This window comes from Xyrauchen texanus, chromosome 32 (assembly GCF_025860055.1).
Source record: "Xyrauchen texanus isolate HMW12.3.18 chromosome 32, RBS_HiC_50CHRs, whole genome shotgun sequence".
Taxonomy (NCBI): domain Eukaryota; kingdom Metazoa; phylum Chordata; class Actinopteri; order Cypriniformes; family Catostomidae; genus Xyrauchen; species Xyrauchen texanus.
In genome coordinates, this window is record NC_068307.1 from 23,347,841 (window position 1) to 23,369,946 (window position 22,106).

General features: G+C 36.6%; 1 protein-coding gene across 2 annotated transcripts in view; it reads left to right on the top strand.

The window, feature by feature from the left end:
- The window catches only part of LOC127625604 (tubulin polyglutamylase TTLL7-like), a 144,473-nt gene that overhangs the window by 46,926 nt on the left and 75,441 nt on the right, over positions 1-22,106 (top strand). For both annotated transcript variants that reach the window (XM_052100887.1, XM_052100888.1), the window contains exons 8-9: positions 1,128-1,292; positions 4,379-4,537. In XM_052100887.1, the coding sequence (XP_051956847.1) occupies positions 1,128-1,292; positions 4,379-4,537 (324 nt within the window). The remainder of the gene's footprint in view (positions 1-1,127; positions 1,293-4,378; positions 4,538-22,106) is intronic.

The following is a 22,106-nucleotide window of genomic DNA, read 5'->3' on the forward strand; positions in this document are numbered from 1 at the left end:
CAGCAAGAACTCTTATGCTTACAAGATAACCACAGCTGTCATCTGTCACTCTGTAAGCATAAGATTTCATGCTTAATTTTTTGAGAGAAAAAAAAAAAAGAAAAAGAAATTAATTTTTTTTAGGAGAAAACTTAAGAAATATTTATTTGGAGGACATCGACTCAGGAAGGCACTAAGACACCTAAAAAATAAATACAAATTCACATGTGCTTCAGGGTTTCCATATTTAATGAACTAATTACTTTAGCTGGACATCAATGTGACAATTTTAATTTATGCAGAAATGTGTTCTATGTTTGTTTCATGAATTGAATGGTCAAATGGATGTTCTTATGTAAATCATTGCACTGCTGAGAATAGAATGTGACAATTTACATATGAGTGGTTTTACGTATGATTTACGTAGAAATTAATTCTCGTATTTCCAGCTTGATCTCTTGAGAATTATGTTACTGTGGCAACATTTTTTTTAAATGGAATTACGTGGTTCATTACACGTATCACTGCAATTTTTAGGTGAAGTGTCCACAGAGAGGTGCTAAAAGCAAGTTAAAGGGTTAGTTCACCCAAAAATGAAAATGATCCCATAATTTACTCACCTTCAAGCCATCCTTGGTGTATAAGACTTTCTTCTTTCAGCCAAACACAATCTGAGTTATGTTAAAAAAATATCCTGGCTCTTTCAAGCTTTATAATGGGAGTGTATGGTACCTTAGATTTTGAAGCCCAAAAAAGTGCATCCATCCATCAAAAAAGTAATCCACACTGCTCCGTATGGATTACTTTTTTGATGGATATGCTTTTTGGGGCTTCAAAATCTAAGGTACCATTCATTCCGATTATAACGCTTGGAAGAGCCTGGATACTCCCAAACACATGTAATTTGCAAATTACATGTGAAGATGTTGTGAAATTCATTTATTGAAAGGTTAACAATACAAAAAGTGGGTTCAGCTGAAAAAAATGTCTGGAAACCCCTGGGCTGGTGCATTGACATCCAGTATATTTAATGGATTGTATTTCTTTCTTGCACAGATTTGCTTTTGTATGAGTCAATATAAACATGCCGTCTACAACCTTTGCTTTCAACCACTTGTGGATGCGATTTATGTTTGTTTTTCTCTTAGAACCAGCTGTACATGCACTTGACCAACTACTCTGTCAACAAACACAATGAGAACTTTGAGCGTGATGAAACAGTAGATAAAGGCAGCAAACGATCCATCGGTTGGTTCACCGAGTTCCTTCGAACCAACGATTATGATGTGGGCAAATTCTGGCGTGACGTATCAGTGAGTTGGCTGTTTATTCTATGCTAATCCTTCACCATTTCTTGATGCCATTTTTCTGTTGCCTCTTCACCTTTTTATCCTTTTATCAGCCTCACTGGTTCTAGTTTCTTAATTTTCTCATATTTTCCCTTTGAAAAATGAATCTATTTCCTGTCAGTGTGTAAGCAGTGTGACAGCTCTACCCTTATCTTCCCCCCCTCTCTGTTTGCAATGCCTCTTTATATTCGCTGTCCACTTCTCTCTTCTGACTCCATCTCATTCCTCCATCTTTTTGAATTGAGAGTTCATCCATACTTTCTGTTTGTTGAGTTCTTTGCCAAGTGCATGCAGAAGTGTCATAATTTACTGAGTGTGCACATTGCTTGTAATCTAGTGCCTATTCAATGGCTCACAGTTCTTGATATTTTGTTACGTGTATGCTTTTAAGTATAAATTAGAGTTTTGCATTAGGGGTTGGCGATATTACCAAAATAATATATTATGATATGAGTCATTTTATATCACAACTACAATATAAATCACGATACAGTACCGTAATTTTTTTTTCTGGAAAATCCATAACAATTTGTTTATGTATGATATAACCAAAGTGTAATGTCTTTTTGATAACCTAGTTAGTTAATTAAATACTTTTTAAAAGAAAATGACTTCCTCTTATATCATTTTCTCTTTATTTGGAACTTGACAAACTTAGTCAATATAAAAATACAAACAAACAAACAAATCAAACACTCAACTTGGTTTTAAATATTATATACAGTATATTACCAAAATGCTAAATTTCACAATATGCCACATTTCAATCTGATATGTTGTTGAACAATAGTATTATTATTATTATTATAACCTTTCCTCAAGCAACTCAACATCTTACCAACATCAAACCAAAGTAAATAAATATCCAACAAAAATAAACACTATTTAACCCATCTCTATAGAGAATATATTAGTATCTGAAGGCAAACATGGCCAGTTTGTTTCCTAATGTCAAACATCATTTGAACAGACTTTTTGTAAGGGTGATGTTTATTTATTTTGGTACATGACACAGTGTTGTAGCTGTTTTCTATTGTAGCTGTTTTCCTCATCAGGGTAGGTTAAGATGTCTGGATGTTAAGCTTTTTGAGATGTTTGTGTTCCTCCATTGCTAAAGTTAAACATTTGATGGGTAATGTAACGTTTGTGGTTTGCTGCGAGATAACGAGAGAAGTCAGATTGAGTAGCGCAAATAATCTGTACTCTCCTGTCTCTGGAGCACAAATATCGTGAAGCCTGCTGGACCACCGGCACTTGCGTTCTCCAGAGATAGCACAGAAGACACTCACATGAAACACAGATGCACTGGTCAGAAAGAAGCATATTTAGCGCTTATGAGGCACCAAACACAAGATGAATGTCATTGAATTTACTGAATTCCTGTTCTTTGCTGACAGTAGGGGTACCCGGAGGTCAGACTTGTTGTGTGTTCAGAAATGCTTTTCTGCATAGCATTATTGTAACGTCTGGTTATTTGCGTTACTGTCAACATCTTGTCAGCTTGGACCAGTCTGGCCATTCTCCTCTGACCTATGTCATTAACAAGGTGTTTCTGTCCACAGAACTGCCGCTTACTGGATGTTTTTTGTTTTGGCACCATTCACTGTAAACTCGAGAGACTGTTCCATGTGAAAATCCCAGGATATCAGCAGTTTCATAAATACTCAAACCAGCCTGTCTGGTGATCCATCTGTATGATTTAATGTATTGCACTTCTGCCACACAATTGGCTGATTAGATAATCGCATAAATAAGTAGGTCTAAAGGTGTACCTAATAAAGTGGCTGGTGAGTGTATATAAATCAGATAATTAAAACACATTAAATTTTTGGGACAGATGAGTTAGGTATTGAAAATAGACTATTTCGAGGTAGACTTATTATAAGGGCTTTTCTAAGGATGTACACATGCATCAGGCATTTGAAGGGTCTTATTTTGGTTGCGTTGCGTCATAAACGTAACGTTTTGTAGGATGCTGTGTTAGGTTAAGTGTAGTTTGAAACGTAAAAAAACAAGAACATTACTTTTCTTCTAAAAATATTGGAAGTGCATTGTTAATGTATGTTAGTGATTTTGTTCTCATCATATTTTCATCAAGATTATGTTTTAATTAAAATCGTTTAATTATGATTTGTTGTGATACCTATTTTTCACCTTGTGATCGATGTCGTTGGTGAAATGCAAAACACGCTTTGTCAACTGTCATTTTGCCAGTAATTTTGTTGACAAGATTAACACTGCTTGCAATCAAGTGCATGGCTCACAGGCCTCAATATTAAAGCCATCCTTAGATGTTGAAGCAGGTCAGAGGATAGTCCTGGTAACTAATGTTAAATTCTCATTCATGTGTCAAAACAGACATGCATGAACACATTCAATCTAGCGAAGGACACACACCAAGACGCACGCACGCGCACGCACACACACACACACACACACACACACACACACACACACACACACACACACACACACACACTCTCTCTGGAGGAGCATCCATGCTGGATTCTAACCTGTTTCTCCGTAAGTATATGTTTGGGGTCCGTAGGACACTGTGCATTCGCCCACTGGTTATCTTTCTCTCATACTTCAACACAGCCTCTGTTTAATCATGCAGCTAGACCGCCGGCCTGCCAAAGCTCCGATAAGGGCTGATACAGGCTGTCTGCTATTGTCTTCCTGCGCTCTGTTGCTGTTTTTCCTGTAGCGTGCTGTCAGTCTTTGACTGATCATGTGTCTTCTGGGAGCTGGGATTTTAATGAGTCCCTCATATGGGCTATTTGCACATGCAGTGAGATTTCACAAGCAATTTCTTGTAATGTAAAACAATGCAATGCAGATTTTGCTATAAGAGCTATTCAGTGGTTCAGAAAAGTTAATTTAGGTTTGAGAAATGGTCTAGCACCATTTGTAGATAATACATTTGGTTTTATATTTGATCTTCTGCAATAAAATGCATACTTTTTTAAGTGTGACTTAAGTGTCCAAAAGTGTTCAAATGCTCTTTAGGGCCAGTGTATAACCAGAGTATCTTATGCATGTTTTTGCAGGAGCTGGTGGTGAAGACCCTGATAGTGGCTGAGCCACATGTTCTCCACGCTTATCGAATGTGCCGTCCGGGACAGCCACCAGGGAGCGCCAGCGTCTGCTTTGAGGTGCTTGGCTTTGACATCATCCTGGATCGCAAACTCAAACCCTGGCTGCTGGAGGTCTGTTTTTACATAACACATTTTTCCTCTCAATTAATCTTTCAAAAGCCCCATTCCATTTTGTTTCTCAAGCTTAACAACGAAAACAGGGTCCATCCAAATGTCCAGGCCCTAGACTTACACTTAAATTGCACTATTTATCAATAATCAGTAGCTCTTAAATGGGGACATACTGTATCAAGTAAGCCAGAAGGACCAGTTGTTTATACAACATGTTAAAAATAAATGCTTATTTTAGAGGTAAAGCTATACCAAAATATTAGGTAGGTTTATAAAGTGGCCTATAAAGTGTATTTATAATGTGTGAAAGTTTATGCTAAACAGAGGGAAAATGTCTTGCTGCCTGATTCTGGACAGTACCAAAAGCTGAGCTGCCTTGCTGTATTCTGCCTACATAATTCTGAAGCCTAGTCAACACTGAATCTCATAACTGATTTAATGAAACACACTCACAAAACAAGGTTTAATACTAAATGTAGAATAATTAGGCATGTCATAAAATATCGATATATCTATTATTGATCGGCACTTTATTTTATTGATATATTTTTGAGGCATTGATATATTAACATTAGTCGACTTTTCAGTTAGAAGCCTAATTTGCGTGCTTTCCAATTCACTCAGTTGGGCATCTGTTAAATGTCAGGCATAATAGCATTGGGAGACCACTAGTGGGTGATATAACATTTACTAAAGCAGGTTGCAAGGCACAGTATCACGACACAGGACACATTTGTTTAGAACTCCTTGCACAGGACGCAAACACACAAGTTACAAAGGTTCTTGTACTTCAAGAATTAAGTGATGTTGATGAGTTTGCAGGTTAGTGTATGAAACTGGTTTAAATGTGCAAACTGAAAAATTTGAAATTATTATAAAATTTCTCTGTATGTATCTATGAAGAGGTTTGTGTAGGCTATATGAAACATGCATATAAACAAGATATCATCCACTGATGGCTAGAATAATAATCTTTGTCCTTTTGTAATGTTTTGGGTCGAATTTAATGGAAGACTATGTGAGTTACGCTACATGGCGCTGCAGATTTTTGAGCAGCCTGTAGAGACAGCGCGCCAGCGCTGTTTATGTACCTTCACAGAAAATAATTGTTTCAAATTTTAGAATGTGCCATGTCGTCCACAACACATGTCTGGTGTGCGACCCCCTTTAATTTACTCTTCCACTCACGTTTTACCAAAGTTGTTTGTTCAAAGAGAAATGTGTTTGAAAAGACAAAGGTTATTGTGCAACGAGCAGTACTTATATCTGAAAAAATCCAGATATTTATTGATAATCATAGGGAAAATGGTTCTCCCTGATTCACACAGTCTTAGTCATGCTAAAAATGTCTGGGGTTTTGAATCCTTTTGATGACCTTTTACCATTTTAGGCAAAACTTTCCATTTAATTCAGTGACTCTCACTGAAAAATGATTCTCATTACTAAAGAGGCAGTTGTTTGTGTGTCGGTTTTTGTGAATCAGGGATTTGGTATTTTTTGGTTCTGTTTCTCATTTTAATTCACTTTAGCTGTGGTGTTTTGCAATTTTGGATGACAGTCATGTAAACAACATTTTCCAGTCATTCCCCAGTGTGGGCATCCTTTAATTTTACAAACATAAAATGACTGCACTGACTGTGCCGCTCCACCATCTGTTTTTCATGGTTATTACTTAATTAAAAACATCTCTTATGGCAACTACAATTTTGGGTAAATTGTAAAGACAATAACCATTCGTAAGCCCTATATGGAGGTGAATGTCAAATTTGTGGATTTATTTTGGCTAGGGAATGTGGCCGCCTTGTGTATTTCAAAGTCTTTAGTCATGTTCCTGTACAACAGCAAGAGTAAATGCAGCATATTCAGGGCTGACGTTCTGCATATACACAGGGCCAAGTTTGCCTCTCTCCCCTCTCTTTCCTCCGTTTGACAGACACACTGCAGAAATGTAGGTCAGGACTGTGAGTTAAGATAGTTAGGATGCTGGAATGCTGCCATTCTTACGTGAGAAGAGCTGTTTGCTCTTTCAGAAAGTTCCATGTCAGGTTTTCGGGATTGCCCGCACTTCTGTGAGGCAGTTAAAGCCTGACCTAAATCTTTTAACCCAAACTTCTGGCTGCAGACTACCTCTTACCAGCCAGTTCTAGGATGTAAATGTTCTGGGAGGATTATTTTGTCATTTGGTTAAACCCTCAAAATTATTTGTGCTTTTTAAAGAAATAGTTATTTTTGGGCTTTTTGCAACTGTATATATAGAGAAGGTTATAGGAAATTATCGGGGTAATGGGAAAACATTGCATTGATGTCTTCTTACATGAGCATCACACTATTTTGCTATATGCAAAAACCCTCCGAGTAATTTGCGGCTTTTTTAGAAAATTGAAACTTGAATATCTTTTTTAAATTTTATTTTTGGCACTTTATTAAAAAGTAAAGAGGGACAATAAAGAGAGGACAGGAAATTATTTCTAGCTGGGATTCAAACCTGCATCAGAATAATTTGTGCTGTTTTTTTAATCTTCTTTTTCTGCCTTTTTGCCACTTTTTATAGAGACTGGAGAGATTGATTTGGAAATTATTGGGGGAATTGAACTGGATCGCATAGCAGGCCAGATTAGAATCTGCACCCCCCGTGAGCACTACTCTGTTTTTTTGTCTTTTGGATATATCCTCAACATTATTTGTAATAAAGCTGCCGATTGAATGCGTTAATTCAATGTGATTAATAATATAAAAACTATTTGTTAAAAAAGAATGTACACAATGCCCCATAAATTCCATAATAAGGAATTCTCCTACCAAAAGAGCACTTATAGCTTGAAGTATTACCTTATAATGTTTTTGCAAGCAGGGGGCAGTCAGCACAACACAGGCAACAAACTGACAGCTGTTCAAAGACAGGTGGACAAAGCACAAAATAATGCACATTTTTCAAATTTTCGAGCTATATTATATACAGCATGCTACAAATGCGGCATTCATGGCTAAAGATGCTAAAACTACTGAAACGTGACACAACCACAGTGTAGTTTTCACATTTTTATGTGTACATAGACAAAAAAAATAAAAAATAAAAATAAAACAGTAGACAGGACCATGAAAGCATCCTGTGAGAACAGCCCTTGAGTCAACCTTAGACAGATCGATTAACTTATTTTCAAAATGGATTTCTGTGGAATTTATGCAAGAAATAAACTTGCGTTCAATTATATGGAAATAAAACAAACAATATATTGACTTCTAAAGTATTTATTATATATTATTATTAAAATTATTTTGAATATTACATGTTGAATTATCTTTATTTTGGGGCATTTTACAGCTAATATTGATATATTAATCATGATTATATTAAAATTATTAATTGTGATTAATAAATTAAATTGATAAATTGATAAATTAATTAATTGATTATCATGTAATTAATTCAATAAAACAATTTAACTGATTGACAGCCCTAATTTTCTCCCCTCCATTTTTTTGGTAGAAACTTGACAATTAATTTGTATTTTTTTTTATATTGTTTTTCAATAATTATTATGATTTGAAATTACTGGGAAAAAAGGGTCACGTCGCTGGCCAGATTCAAACCTGCCTCTCTCCCATGAACACCAAAGCTCAACTTGTCTGGAGAACATATGCTAACCACTATGCCACAATTCATAGCTTTTATTTGTTTATTGTTTAAAGCTGAGTCATTGGAAGCTTGTCGCAGGGTTTTAGGAATGTCTGATATTAAATGATGGACGTTCTCTGGCATTTCCCCATCTTTGTGTGCATCCCTGCAGGTTTGGGAGGAGAACACAAACTGTGGCAGTAGACGCAGTCGTTCAGCCTCAGTGCTAATGATCCCTCAGTGCTACTAGCAGCCCGCCACAAACTCCCATCAATTAACATCCCACAAGGTCCTTACTGAGGGGGAAAAAACCTGTTTCTTTTTCACGCTACATTTGCGGAGCGAACATTTATTTCCTATTTCAAATGATTAGTCAAGACACATAATCACACTGCAGCATCTGAAGGAGAAAGGCAGGAGTTTTTTTTTGCTGTCTGTTCTCTTATGAAAGTTTTAAAGCAGACTGTCATAATCTTTAGAGGTCTGCAACTGTTCCTACATTTAATTTCAGTTTTGATGGCTCGTTCTTATCAGATATTCTATGAAATAGTCTTTCTTTCATGCAGAAATTACTATGATTGATCTAGAATTGTTATATATTCAGGTTTCGGTACATCTGCAGTACTCCTGATTTTCTCAAGGCACTTTTCTTTTTGCTGCAGATGCAACAAAAAATTTCAAATGTAGCCTTATTTGACAGAGAAATGTCATACTCTCCTTTCTCTTCATCGCTTATCAACAGTGTCGTTCATGTTATTTTCAGGAAAATGTTCTTCTTAATTTCAAATGAGGCTGAAATGTCAGAATGGGTTTAACAATACCTCTAAAACTGATACATACACACACACACACACACACACACACACACACACACACACACACACACACACACACTTTGAATAACTACACTACACACATCTGTTTAAATGACTGTAACACAGTTAAGGATGGGCAAGGAGGAGGCGAGAACCGGCCCATCAATATAAATGACAATTTAATTAAACTCAAACCAAAAGCACAAACACACACACACACACGACGGACATGCCCGCAACTCTCCCTCTCGAACCATCGTCAACGGCCGCCTTTATCCCTCGCGCGCCTCATCAGGCCGATTGGGGACTGGGTGCCCGATATTCCCCACCCCCCTCCGCTCCACAATGACTCTTACTCAAAATTTCAAACACACATCAAATGGACATTATTAAAACACCAACACTAACACACTCAAAAAACATAATTAAAAGACCATCTCACTAATACTCATCCTAAAATCACACATCAGTTACAAAAATTATAATATACAGTAAAAAAAAAATCTAAAATGACACAAACACAAAACACTTTAAAACACCAACACACACACACACACACACATGTTTGGTTTCCATGTTTTATGGGGACTTTCCATAGACATAATGGTTTTTATACTGTACAAACTTTATATTCTATCCCCTAAACCTAACCCTACCCCTAAACCTAACCCTCAAAGAAAACTTTCTGCATTTTTACATTTTCAAAAAACATAATTTAGTATGATTTATAAGCTGTTTTCCTCATGGGGACCGACAAAATGTCCCCACAAGGTCAAAAATTTCGGGTTTTACTATCCTTATGGGGACATTTGGTCCCCACAAAGTGATAAATACACGCTCACACACACACACACACACACACACACACACACAATTTCAGATTTTACTAGTTCAGATTTTAAAGCAACATTAACAAACTGCACATAAGCTACTGAAACACACTTTAACACAATCCAGCTAAAATCACACACCAGTTAAAATGACGCAAACGCACGCAAACACACATTAAAACAACATCGTTAAAAAACACGAACACGTATTCAGACTCACAAATTCACTAAAACAGCACTAACAAACACACCATCTTAAATAACACATTTACTACAGCAAAACAAACACACACACACACACACACACACACACATGGCTGTAGCAGCACTTTAGCTCTGGTCGTATAACTAATGTTCTGAGGCTTTTCTCCTGATCTTATCTTCTCTGTGGTTTTTATTCTCCTTCCATTGACATTCAAAACATTTGAGTCATTGATACGAGTGCAGACACAAACATGGAAACCGGAGAAACCTCACTTTCTTTAGCTCGCCTCACATCATCCGCTAGACGCGCTGTGGCACCATTGTCCACATCTTCACCAGAGCTCATCATTAACATGTTAATCTGTGCGCTGCTCATTCGTAGGGCTGCTGGGAGGGTTTGTCCACTCCACAGGTCAGACAGAAGTGGCCAGAGGGACCTGAATACCCATTAGTCAAATGCTGTGGTACAACATTGATATCGCTCCCCCCTGGGCCCTCTCGATCTTTTTTTCCCCTTTCTTTTCTTTCCAGAAACTGCTCACACTGGAGCCGTTAAGCTGGCATGACGAATAATGCAAACGCACAGCGACAGAGAGACTCAATTTGCCTCTTTCAATGAATGGACCTGTGTCTGGGTGACTTTGAAATAATTTAAATAATTAATAGCTGTTGCAAAACCTAGTGAGCATTTGAAGGTAAGAAATATTATTCTGCCTTTTAAGATACCTAATTGTGACCAAATTCTATGGCAGCATTGCATGTATCTTTTATGGATACGGAAATCCAGAATCCCTTTGGACAGCACAAATGGTAGACAAGTCGACAGAAATGTGACTATTAATACACTTCTATTTTTTTCAACATAGAGCTGTTTAGCCAAGATGTCAGTATGACAGATTGAAAAAGTTTGCTGTAAATTTGATCACATGTGATTAGAACACAGTGTTAGAGTTCTGCAACCGGTATTGCAGCATTAGCTTAGCATCATGCTAATGTCTAACTTTATTGACAGCAATTGTGCCTCTTGTGAGCTTTATGTGATGCGCAGAGTTTCTGCTTTTGTAGAATGTTCCAAATCAGTCATGAGGTTCCATGACAGTTAGGTTGCTGCCTTAGAGGGTATTTGAACAGAGCCACACACACACACACACACACACACACACACACACACACACACTGTTGGCGTGGCTATCCTTATGGGGACTCTCCATATATTTTTATACTGTACGAACTACAGATTCTATCCCTTAACCCTAACCCTACCCCTAAACCTGACCCCCACAAAAAACTTTCTGCATTTTTACATTTTCAAAAAATGTCCTCATTATACACATTTATAGCATAATTATCATTGTAATTACCAGTTTATAACCTAAAAAAATTTCCTCATAAACCACCTAAACACACACACACACACACACACACACACACACACAAAGATAAAGACAAAGATCCCCCATTTAGCCTTAACAGACTGTAGGGGCAAGTGCTGTTAGCGAGCACCTATGAAGGCCAGAACGGTACACGAGGGGGTGGGTGGCCAGCACCATGCCTGACCGCCTTTGTCTCCCCAGTGGCGATGTTTACACACTGCACCAGGTACTCATTTTAGGCTGAGTCGACCTAGGGGAGGCCCGGGACCGGTTCAGATAATCATCACTGGTGTTGGCCATGAGAGGGAATCGAACTCGGGTCGCCAGGTTCGTAGCGTAGCGCGCTAACCGCCACACACACACACACACACACACACACACACACACACACACACACACACACACACACACACACACACACACACACACACACACACACACACACACACACACACACACACACACACACACACACACGTTGTGTTTCCATGTTTTATGGGGACTTTCCATAGACATAATGGTTTTTATACTGTGCAAACTTTATATTCTATCCCCGAAACCTAACCCTACCCCTAAACCTAACCCTCACAGAAAACTTTCTGCATTTTTACATTTTCAAAAAACATAATTTAGTGTGATTTATAAGCTGTTTTCCTCATGGGGACTGACAAAATGTCCCCACAAGGTCAAAAATTTCGGGTTTTACTATCCTTATGGGGACATTTGGTCCCCACAAAGTGATAAATACACGCTCACACACACACACACACACACACACACACACACACACAATTTCAGATTTTACTAGTTCAGATTTTAAAGCAACATTAACAAACTGCACATAAGCTACTGAAACACACTTTTTCAAGCTTAACAGACCACAGTCACTATTCACCTATGACAAATAAAACCTGTGAAAACTTTTAAAAGTTCTCAGTAAAACCTTTTGAGTAAAAAATGGCAGAATTGAACTATCCCTTAAAATAAAAGTTAATTTAATAAAGCAAACATATATACTCTCAGCAATGATAAAAACAATGTTCTGTTCTTCAGTGTGGGTTGAATGTTATTGCAGAGACTGTGCCTGCAATAAGGACAAAGAAGAGAAAAATCAAACAAATGGACTTAATTTGGTGTTTAGCTCTTGTGGAGGTTGTGTCCTTGACGCTGTTGGTTGTCTGACAGTTATTAGGGAATCGGCGAGTGTCTAGGGAAAGTAAGTGTTTGTCAATTGTGAGCCCAGTGCAGGTCAGTCAGAGCTTTCAGAGCTCATCGGCTCGCCCAACATGGTGAAAGACACGCTTATCTCACCTTTAATGCTCATCCCTCCCACTCACTTCATTTTCCTATCTCTCTTTTTCTCTGTATTTCCTTCATTTACGAGTTAAAGGGATAGTTCACCCAAAAATAAAAATGATTTTATCATTCACTCATCCTCATGTTGTTCCAAACCATATGACTTTCTAATTTGAAACACAAAATGAGATAATATTAGGTAGAATGTTAACCACAGTCACTATTCACTTGTGATAACAGTATCTTAAAGGGGTCATGGCATGCCTTTTCAAAATTATGTTCCTTGATGTTCACTTACAATATTAATCAATTTCTTTTTGTCATATATATATATGTAAAACATTATCATATTCCACCCTCATTCTGACCCTCTGTTTGAAACGCACGGTTTTGGTGCTGCCTCTCCTTTAAGACTTGACAGTCCCCACTGCTGGGCGCTATGGAAGTGAAAATGTAAATTAGGATTCGATATGTTGTTTTGGGGTGGTCAGATGTAAATGTCTACCACAGTGTGACATCACAATGTGGAGGAAGTAGAGAACGTGACGTTTTGCCAGCTTGGTTTCAATAAATGCTTTTTTTGCACTGAGGAGGAAGTTTTGAGTTATGAAACTTACATTATGTTTTTAATGGTACAATGACCTCTTATGTCAAAAATCTTGACCCCTTTAAATTTGGATGAACGATCCCTTTAATGAATTGGTTTGATCACAAGAGCATTTGGTTTTTAAGATGTTGCTGAGTGCTCGTCTTAAAACAGTGCTCAATTGCAACAAACCCATTTAGTTAAAAAGAACAAAAACGTAAAAACTGGCTGCAGGAATTTTTAAGTTCTACATCTCTCCTCCTGTGGCACATAGACTTGACAAAAAAGAAAAAAGAAAAGAAAAAAACAATTACTGAGAGATTTAAAGTTAAGATACAGAACAAGTGGTTTTTATTTTTATTTATTTATTTATTCACATAAAATATTAAAGACCCTAAAAACACTTGCTTGATTTTGGAATTTAAAAATAAGTTTACATTTTCCCACTGAAATACATCCATGTTTTTAAGAACTGTGAATTTGGTTATGCACATTAAGAATTCATGCATGAAACAGAATGTTAAAACTGCCATTTTCCTCACGATTTCTCACAGGATGATTATAAATAATGCAACACATGCATCATGATATCACATTTTTTCTTTATTATGGCATATATATATCCATATATGTATATTTACATCCACTGTTGGGTTCATTTGTTTTTCATTGTATGAATTTATTTGTTTTTCTGCCCATAATTATGCCATTAAAACACCATTTTGGTGTGTTGGAAACTCTAGATGGCAGTGTTGCTCTGTTGCACTGCTCTTTTCAGGTTTATTAAAAAATGATTACAATGATCCATTCATCTGTCTGACTATATCTGAACAAAACTAAATTACTTAGCTTTTTTTTGTGAGGCTGCAGTAAAAAAGCAAAGTAGAATCCTTTAGAATCCTTAAGGTCTACACCAGGCTCTGAAATAAATCTCTCTATTATCTGAATGTTTATTTAAAGCAGTATGACAGATTGTGCATTTGGGAATCTCTGTTAGAGGGTCAGGTCACTCCCTGGCCCTGAACATTCACGGAACCACTGATTGGATTTCAGTGCAGGAATCAGCCTCTTCGAATGCGACAAAAGAACAAAAAAGTGATTGATAAGGATGTGAAATGCAATTTGTCCTTCACTGTCTGCAGCTGCTCCATTAGCAGAGCTCAGATCAGTATTGCTGAGTATACAGAACATTGTGGATTTGAGTGTTTTGTTAATGTTGTTGTTTGTATATTGTTATACATGCATGGCACATTCAGTACTGCAGTGCTGCAGTAATGTATCGCTTGTATTGCATCATTTAAAATGTACAAAATAGATCAGGTATTGTCAGGTAATTTAGTACATTTTTGTGTCTTAAAAAAGATATATTTCACACCTGAACATTTGAAACGCATGGATGTTCATGTTTGCACTCTATTAAACCTCTATTAAATATTCTGATTATTTCACAAAGTTTCTCTTTGCACACTATAAGAATGCAAGATAGAACATAAAGTCAAACTCATTTTTAAAATCATAGTAAACCTCATTTAAATGAATAATATGCATTAGATTGATTGTACATAAATCATAATCTTGTCACTGTGGTTTCTTGGATTACTGTCAGGCTTTGAATACACCAAAACTTTGGACTAAAAGTTACTTGAAATTGCATTGCTCGTTTCACAAAAGTGGAGTGAAATTAACTTTGAAGTTTTTATGGCTTGTATGATAACGATCAATACACCACTATTTTTCTGCAGAATGTGTTTTCAACTTTTTGATCCATCAGTTTAACAGAAATCCTCCCAAGCATTATTGTAAAACCTATGATGCCTGAGAAAATACCTAGTGGGTTGCAAAGACACCATGAAATGGCTTGACATGCACCTGATCCGTAAATGCAATTTCTTTACAGTAGAATAAGGTTTCATTCATTTTCATTAGTTAATGCATTAGTTATCATGAACTAACAATGAACAATATATATATATATATATATTTTTTTTTTTTTTTTTTACAGCATTTAATAATCTTTTTTAAAGGAATAGTTCATCGAAAAATTAACATTCTCAAATCATTTACTCACCCTCATGCCATTCCAGATGTGTATGACTGTCTTTCTTCAGCAGAACACAAATAAAGATTTTTAGAATAATATCTCAGCTCTGTTGGTCATTAAAATGCAAATGTTTGAAGCTCCAAAAAGCATATATAGCTATCATAAAAGTAATCCACACTACTCAAGTGGATTAATTTATGTTTTCTTAAACAAAACGCTTGGTGTGTAAGAAATAAATCAATATTTTAAAAAAATAAAATAAATGTTTTAATAAAAATATTTGCTTCTGGCCAGCTCATTGACGAAAGTTCAAACTGCCTCTCGCGTGATGTAAGCACGTATGCCTCCTCTGCATAGATACGTAGATACCTTATTAGCAGCTGTTCCTATGGACCGTGACACTGTTTCCACACAAAAGCAGTTTATGCAGTGGTCTGAGCAAGGAGTTCGGTCTGAGGCATCTCCTCCATTCACTTGCATTCAAAACTTGCATTGCAGTTAACGGAACCAAACCAGCCATTTGAGGCATCTATGTATATATATATGCTCCTCTGTTGTAAACAACACTGCGCTTTGTTTCACTGTATTTCACATGGCAGTTCTCGCATGAACTTGCCAACATGCTTACGTCCAGCGAGAGGCTGCTGACCTCGACCCCCATGCATTTTTAGTATTGATTATGGATTATTCCTTACACACACCTAGCGTTTCACTTCAGAAGACATTCACTAATCCACTGGTATCATATGGATTGCTTTTATGTTGGTTATATGTGTTTTTTTTTTTAGCTTAAAAATGTTGTACCCATTCACTTGCATTTTATGGACAAAATCTTTTTTTGTATTGTGCAGAAGAAAGAAAGTCATGCACATCTGGGATGGCATGAGGGTGAGTAAATGATGAGAGAATTCTCATTTTTGGGTGAACTATCCCTTTAATGCTAGTTAATAAAAATATAGTTTTTAATTGTTAGTTCATGTTAATTCATACTGTATGAGTTTTAACATCTCCAACTTTTGATTTAAAAAAGATATAGTTATATGTTGAAATTAACATTAACCAAGATTAATCAAATTTATAAAAAGGTTCCTTTTGTTAACATTATGAACTAACAATGAACAATACTTAATAAGCATTTATTAATCTTAAGTTAATGTTAATTTCAACATATTCATATTCATAATATATTCATAATATTTTCATACATTGACCAAATCAAAAGTTGTATTAGATAACATTTGTTAATGTACTTTGAACTAACATGAACTATCAATGAACAATTGTATTTGTATTAACTAACATTAATAAGATAAATAAATTATGTAAAATACATATTAGTAATTGTTTGCATGATACCCAATGCATTAACGGATGTTTACAAATGGAACCTTATTGTAAAGAGTTAGCAAGATACTGAGAGCTCATTCCAGCAAACATGGAAAAACAATCTGTTTCACACTGGTAAGATCCTCATAAATTGGTCAATGGTTAAACATCTACTATAATATAATGACATTTTTGCTATTTAAATGTTGCCTGTACAAAATGTATTTTGTCAGAATACACATGAATACACAGAAATCACAGTCAACAGTAGTTACAACCTCTACCGTCAGAGATCATTTGCTGAAACTAACCAGTCAGATTTGACCCCCTGGTTTTTTGACGTATTCTCTATTGAAATAGGACGTTTAATTTGCATCACAAAAAAACACGATTTGCTAGTTGCTTTTGCTTGTCAATGGCAGGTGGTTTTAGTGGGAGGGATCCTCCTATCGCAGAGTGTATTTTATTGGACCAAATTTTTTATATGCCCCTGTGAATTTGATGAGTCATCAATATATTTGGTATATTTTCCAAGAAGAGAGAGAAAGACTGTAAATTTCAATTGTATTTATTAGCTTTTTTTAAATAATAAATGTAAATAATTTTTTTGTGCACCAGTATAAACGGTAGATGGTCTCAAAGCTAACACACATGGACTAAAAGCCACAAAAGTCTCTACAATGATTCACTATTCTCAGCATAGCTGGATGCTCTTATTTAACTTGACCACAATACCACAAGTCCCAGTAAAAACACAATAAATGTGAGTTAATTAAAAATCTGTTCAATCTTTTGATGGTGGTGAGGAGCCTTTGTGAAAATCCACTTGTGTCAGAACAATTATTGTCAAAAGACATTGAATTATTAAGGACAAAATCGAAAACATGGCTGACATCCTAAATCTGCGGGACTCCTGCGTGGTAGATCTCGATGAGGTGTCTTTGTTGCTTTGTGAAATGGACCATCTGCGGGGCAGCTACCCAGCGAGAGGTGGCGTGACTAGCACGGAGGGCTCAGAAAGCGTGAGCCGGATCAGCTGCTGCTACGGTTACTGCTGCTAGCGTTACGGCTGGTACAGTAAATTCATTGATTTAGTCCACCGTTAGCCATCCCTCCCGCCGAAACCCCTTCAAAGCTTAGTTGTGATGTAAATATTATCTTACACTTCTCTCCTAAGCGATCACATCTCTGAGAGAGATTAACATCGGAGCGGGACAGCTCTATTAACAACCCAGTGAGGGGCCGACTTTGTCTGCTGTCATCTCTCCCCGTGGCTGCCATCTTTCTCAAACCGTTTGTCCATGCTGATGCTGAAACACAAATGCAGTGTGTCTTACCCACGGTAATTTGCAAACCTAGACTCAAAACCAATTTTTGCCATATCGGAGCTGGCAGCAGAGTGAGTGAATGCCTCTGGTGTTTATTCGTTGAGTGTCATGGGTGGAATACAAAGGAGCATATTATTGTCTGAGGTGAAGAAAACACTCTGTGTGCCAGCAATGCAGGATGTTTACCTCCTGATAAATGATGCCGGTAGGTAAAGGAAAAGTTCACTCAAAAATGGGATGTCTGTAATCATTTACTCACACTCATATCTAGTCAAACCCTTATGACTTTCTCTCTACTGTGGAACACAAAAGGAGACATTTTTAAGAAAGTTCATGCTGCTGTTTTCCACAAAATGAAGGAACTGAAGTTTCTGTTGTTTGTAGAGTTGACAACATCCTTTTAAGCAAAATCCTCTCATCTCCCTTTCTGTCATGTTTTTTCTTTTAGATTTGTATGTAAGTTGTCACATCCAAGCATATGTGAAATAATGCAAATGGGAAATTAAAGTGAATCTGGACTACTTGAAATATAATGTTAGCACACAGAATCGAACTCCGAGTACATCTGTCATGTAGGGCACCACATAGATAGAATTTGTGCATCGAGCACAGAACTGCTCTGAAACCTCTGAAAATACAATACACTGACCCCGTTCACATGTATTAAGCACTACACACTACAGACAACAGCTGCACACATAAGCACAGCAGGTAGTGTGTTCAGACTATTTACTGTATATATTTAATTAAATCACAGCCCTCTCAGTTTGATAATTGCACTGAGCCATTTCACAATTTCAATTTTATTTGGATTAATCGTTCAGCCCTTTTTCCAAGTCTTTGGAAGCCAATTTAAATTATTATTCACTGAAAATCTTTCCGTCCACTGCAACTCTCATATCTCATTTGCACTTCCGCATACACAAACTTGCCGCGGAGTGATTGGTCATGTGACATGCTGTAACCAATAGAATACATATAGCTGTATGTTTTTATCATTGCAGGAAAGTGAGTAGATAGTATATTTTAACACTTCGAATATAATTTTATTTGTTTTGTGAGATTTATTACTTATTAAAACCAGAAGACTTTGAGGGTGAGATCTTATCTGGTCCGTTGCAGTGTCAGGAGTAATTTAGCATGCTCAAAGCCTAATGCGTCCATGGCTTCATTGTAGAATAAAATAGCTTTTTCTAGGACACTGATATGACTTGAGTGTACATTGTTTCAAACGTAACCATCTGAAGTACTCAGTAATTTAGGGGTAAAACTTTTTTAAGTGGAAAATGTTACCTAGTGCTTTAACCCCAGGTTGCTCCAATGGGAATGTCTCAATAGGAAGTAATCTTTAGATAAAAGCATTTATTATACAGCTGTTTTTGTCACTCTTTGTCAAAAACACTACATTTGTATTTCTTGAATTTAGATAGTTAGATGTATATCAGTGCATATGAACTGCAAAAGTGGTCAACATTACAAATAACGCAGCATTAAGCAGTCAAGTAATGAGTGTATATTACCATACATCACAATGATTGTACAGATATCATGAGCTGGACTAATTTCCTGCACTGTTGTTCAGTTACACAGAGAAAATAAGTCTGGCATCTGATGAATTAACTTGCGTTGGCAGGAATGCTACAGATTATACTAATGCACTGAAAGACGTGCTATTGCTCAATTTTCTCTAATTAACTGCTCAAATGACTCTGAATGGTTATAAATGATATAATTCAAACAAGTATGTTAATGAGAATGCAAAGGTTTGGTTCTCATGAGTTCAGATTGTGCTATTTTGCCAGTCAAACAAACCAAACAGAGGAGGAAAATACAAAACCTGAATACATGTCCGATATACTCGATAGTGACACTATATTTGTGAATTTAATGATAATTCTGATCCCATTCTGATGTCATAATTGAATCACAATTCTAAACCTATATGACTTTCTTTCTTGGAACCAAAATGTGCATTCTTCACTCTTTTTTATATAATACAAGTAAATGAGGACTGGGGCCATCAAGCTCCAAAATGGCAAAAAAGCACCATAGAAATATAATAAACATGGCCCTTTTGTCTTGTTCTAAAGCCTTACAATAGTGATAGTGTAAAGAATAGACCTAATTCAAGTTGTTTAAATATAGCACTTGGAATATAGTGAATATACAGAAGTCATATGGACCACTTTTTGATATAAGCTGGATATTGGTAGGATGGATATTCTTAATAAATTCACTTTTTTTCACATAACTATTACCATTATTGGTTTGACCGACCAATTGCAAACCAGAAAACATGCAGGCTTTGATTTCACACAGGATTTTTGGAATTCCCTTACATGTAACTCATGTCAGGTCTGCAACATACCTCTCAACAAGCTTTCTGCACCGTTTTGACCTCTACATGAATAGCATTTCAGATAGTGTCATGGGAGGGCTATTTTACAAGGTACACCAACTTTCTGTGATGCATCGTTTTTCTCAGAATGTCACAAAATGCCCTTGAAATTGTGTTGTACAACTCAATGTATCTAGATGTCAAGATAGTATTGGAGGAGAAGACGAGCCATTCATAGAAAACATTAATGGAAGTGTAATCACAACACTCAATATGGTTGCTGTAGTAATGAAAGTCTCTTTTATCAGTTAAACAAACCAGTTGCCTTTTTACAGAGCCACTTAGAGGACAGGGCAGGACATTTTTTCTGAAACAGTTTTGCATGCCCTTGCAATACGTTTTGCGTTCCCTTGCTATAGTTTGCATTCCCTTGCAATAAATTTACCACAGTTTTACTACAGTAACCACATTTTAAACTTGATGTTTGTTGTAAAACATTAGTAATTATACAGGAAAACCAAAAAACTATGGTAATAAAAATCATACATTTGTGGTTATTAGCCACAAAATACCAGAAGATTAACCATGATTAATCTTTAGGAAAAAACAGTATACTGTTTATTAACTTTTCATAGTACTACAATATTACTATAGTAAAACCATGGTTTATACCCCAACTCCCACCCCGATGCAAAAAACTAAATATACATGGTTAGCCTACAACAGTCATGGTTACTACAATATTGCTATAGCAAAACCATGATTTCCACCTAAAACAATGGTTAGTACAGTCTAAAATATTACTATAGTAAAACCATTGTTAAACTATGGTATTTTTGTATAATAAAACCATAATAACCAAAAAATTACATTTTTATTACCATACTTTTCATTTTTAGGGGCCAAGCACTGAAGGTGCTATGGCACCTATTGTTTTTGTTAGTATTCTTATTATTAGGGACCAAGCACCGAAGGTGCTGTGGCACTTATTGTTATTATTATTATTCCTCCCAAATGGGAGTCTATGGCAGCCCATAGAACCGTACACAATGTTGTGGCTGTGTGGTGCAGTGGTAGCACATTGAACTGTAGAACTTTAAGTTTTGGAATTAAATCTGTCTGGGGCATTGTGACCTTGTGACCAATGTGACCTGCATCCGCAAAGCAACCAGCATTGTGGATGACCCCACACACCCCTCACAAACTCTTCACCCTCCTGCCGTCTGGCAAAAGGTACCGAAGCATTCGGGCCCTCACGGACAGACTGTGTACCAGCTTCTTCCCCCAAGCCATCAGACTCCTCAATACTCAGAGACTGGACTGACACACACACACACACACACACACACACACACATTTCCTGAGTTGCACTTTAATTATTGTCACTTTATACCTGGCTGCTACCTCAATAACTGCTATGTGCATAGAACACTATCTCATAGTATGTTATGTTTACATTTGGCATTTTGGTCATCTTTTTGCACTACTGTGTACTGTCTCTCACTGTGCCTATTGTCCTGTTAATGTTTAGTAATTTATTGTACTGTCCCGTACTTTTTGCACACATTTGCCCATGCACTTTATATAGGTATGTTATTTAGTCTGTGTAGTCACATGTGGTTCTGTGTTTTTCCTATGTTATTTTATGTAGCACCATGGTCCTGAAGGAACCTTGTCTCGTTTCACTGTGTACTGTACTAACTGTATATGGTTGAATGACAATAAAAACCACTTGACTTGTCTTGACTATACTTGCTCTGTCAGTTCTTTGTGTTGTGCAGTGGTTGCCATGCTGGTGCTTGGCCCTGTAGTTGCT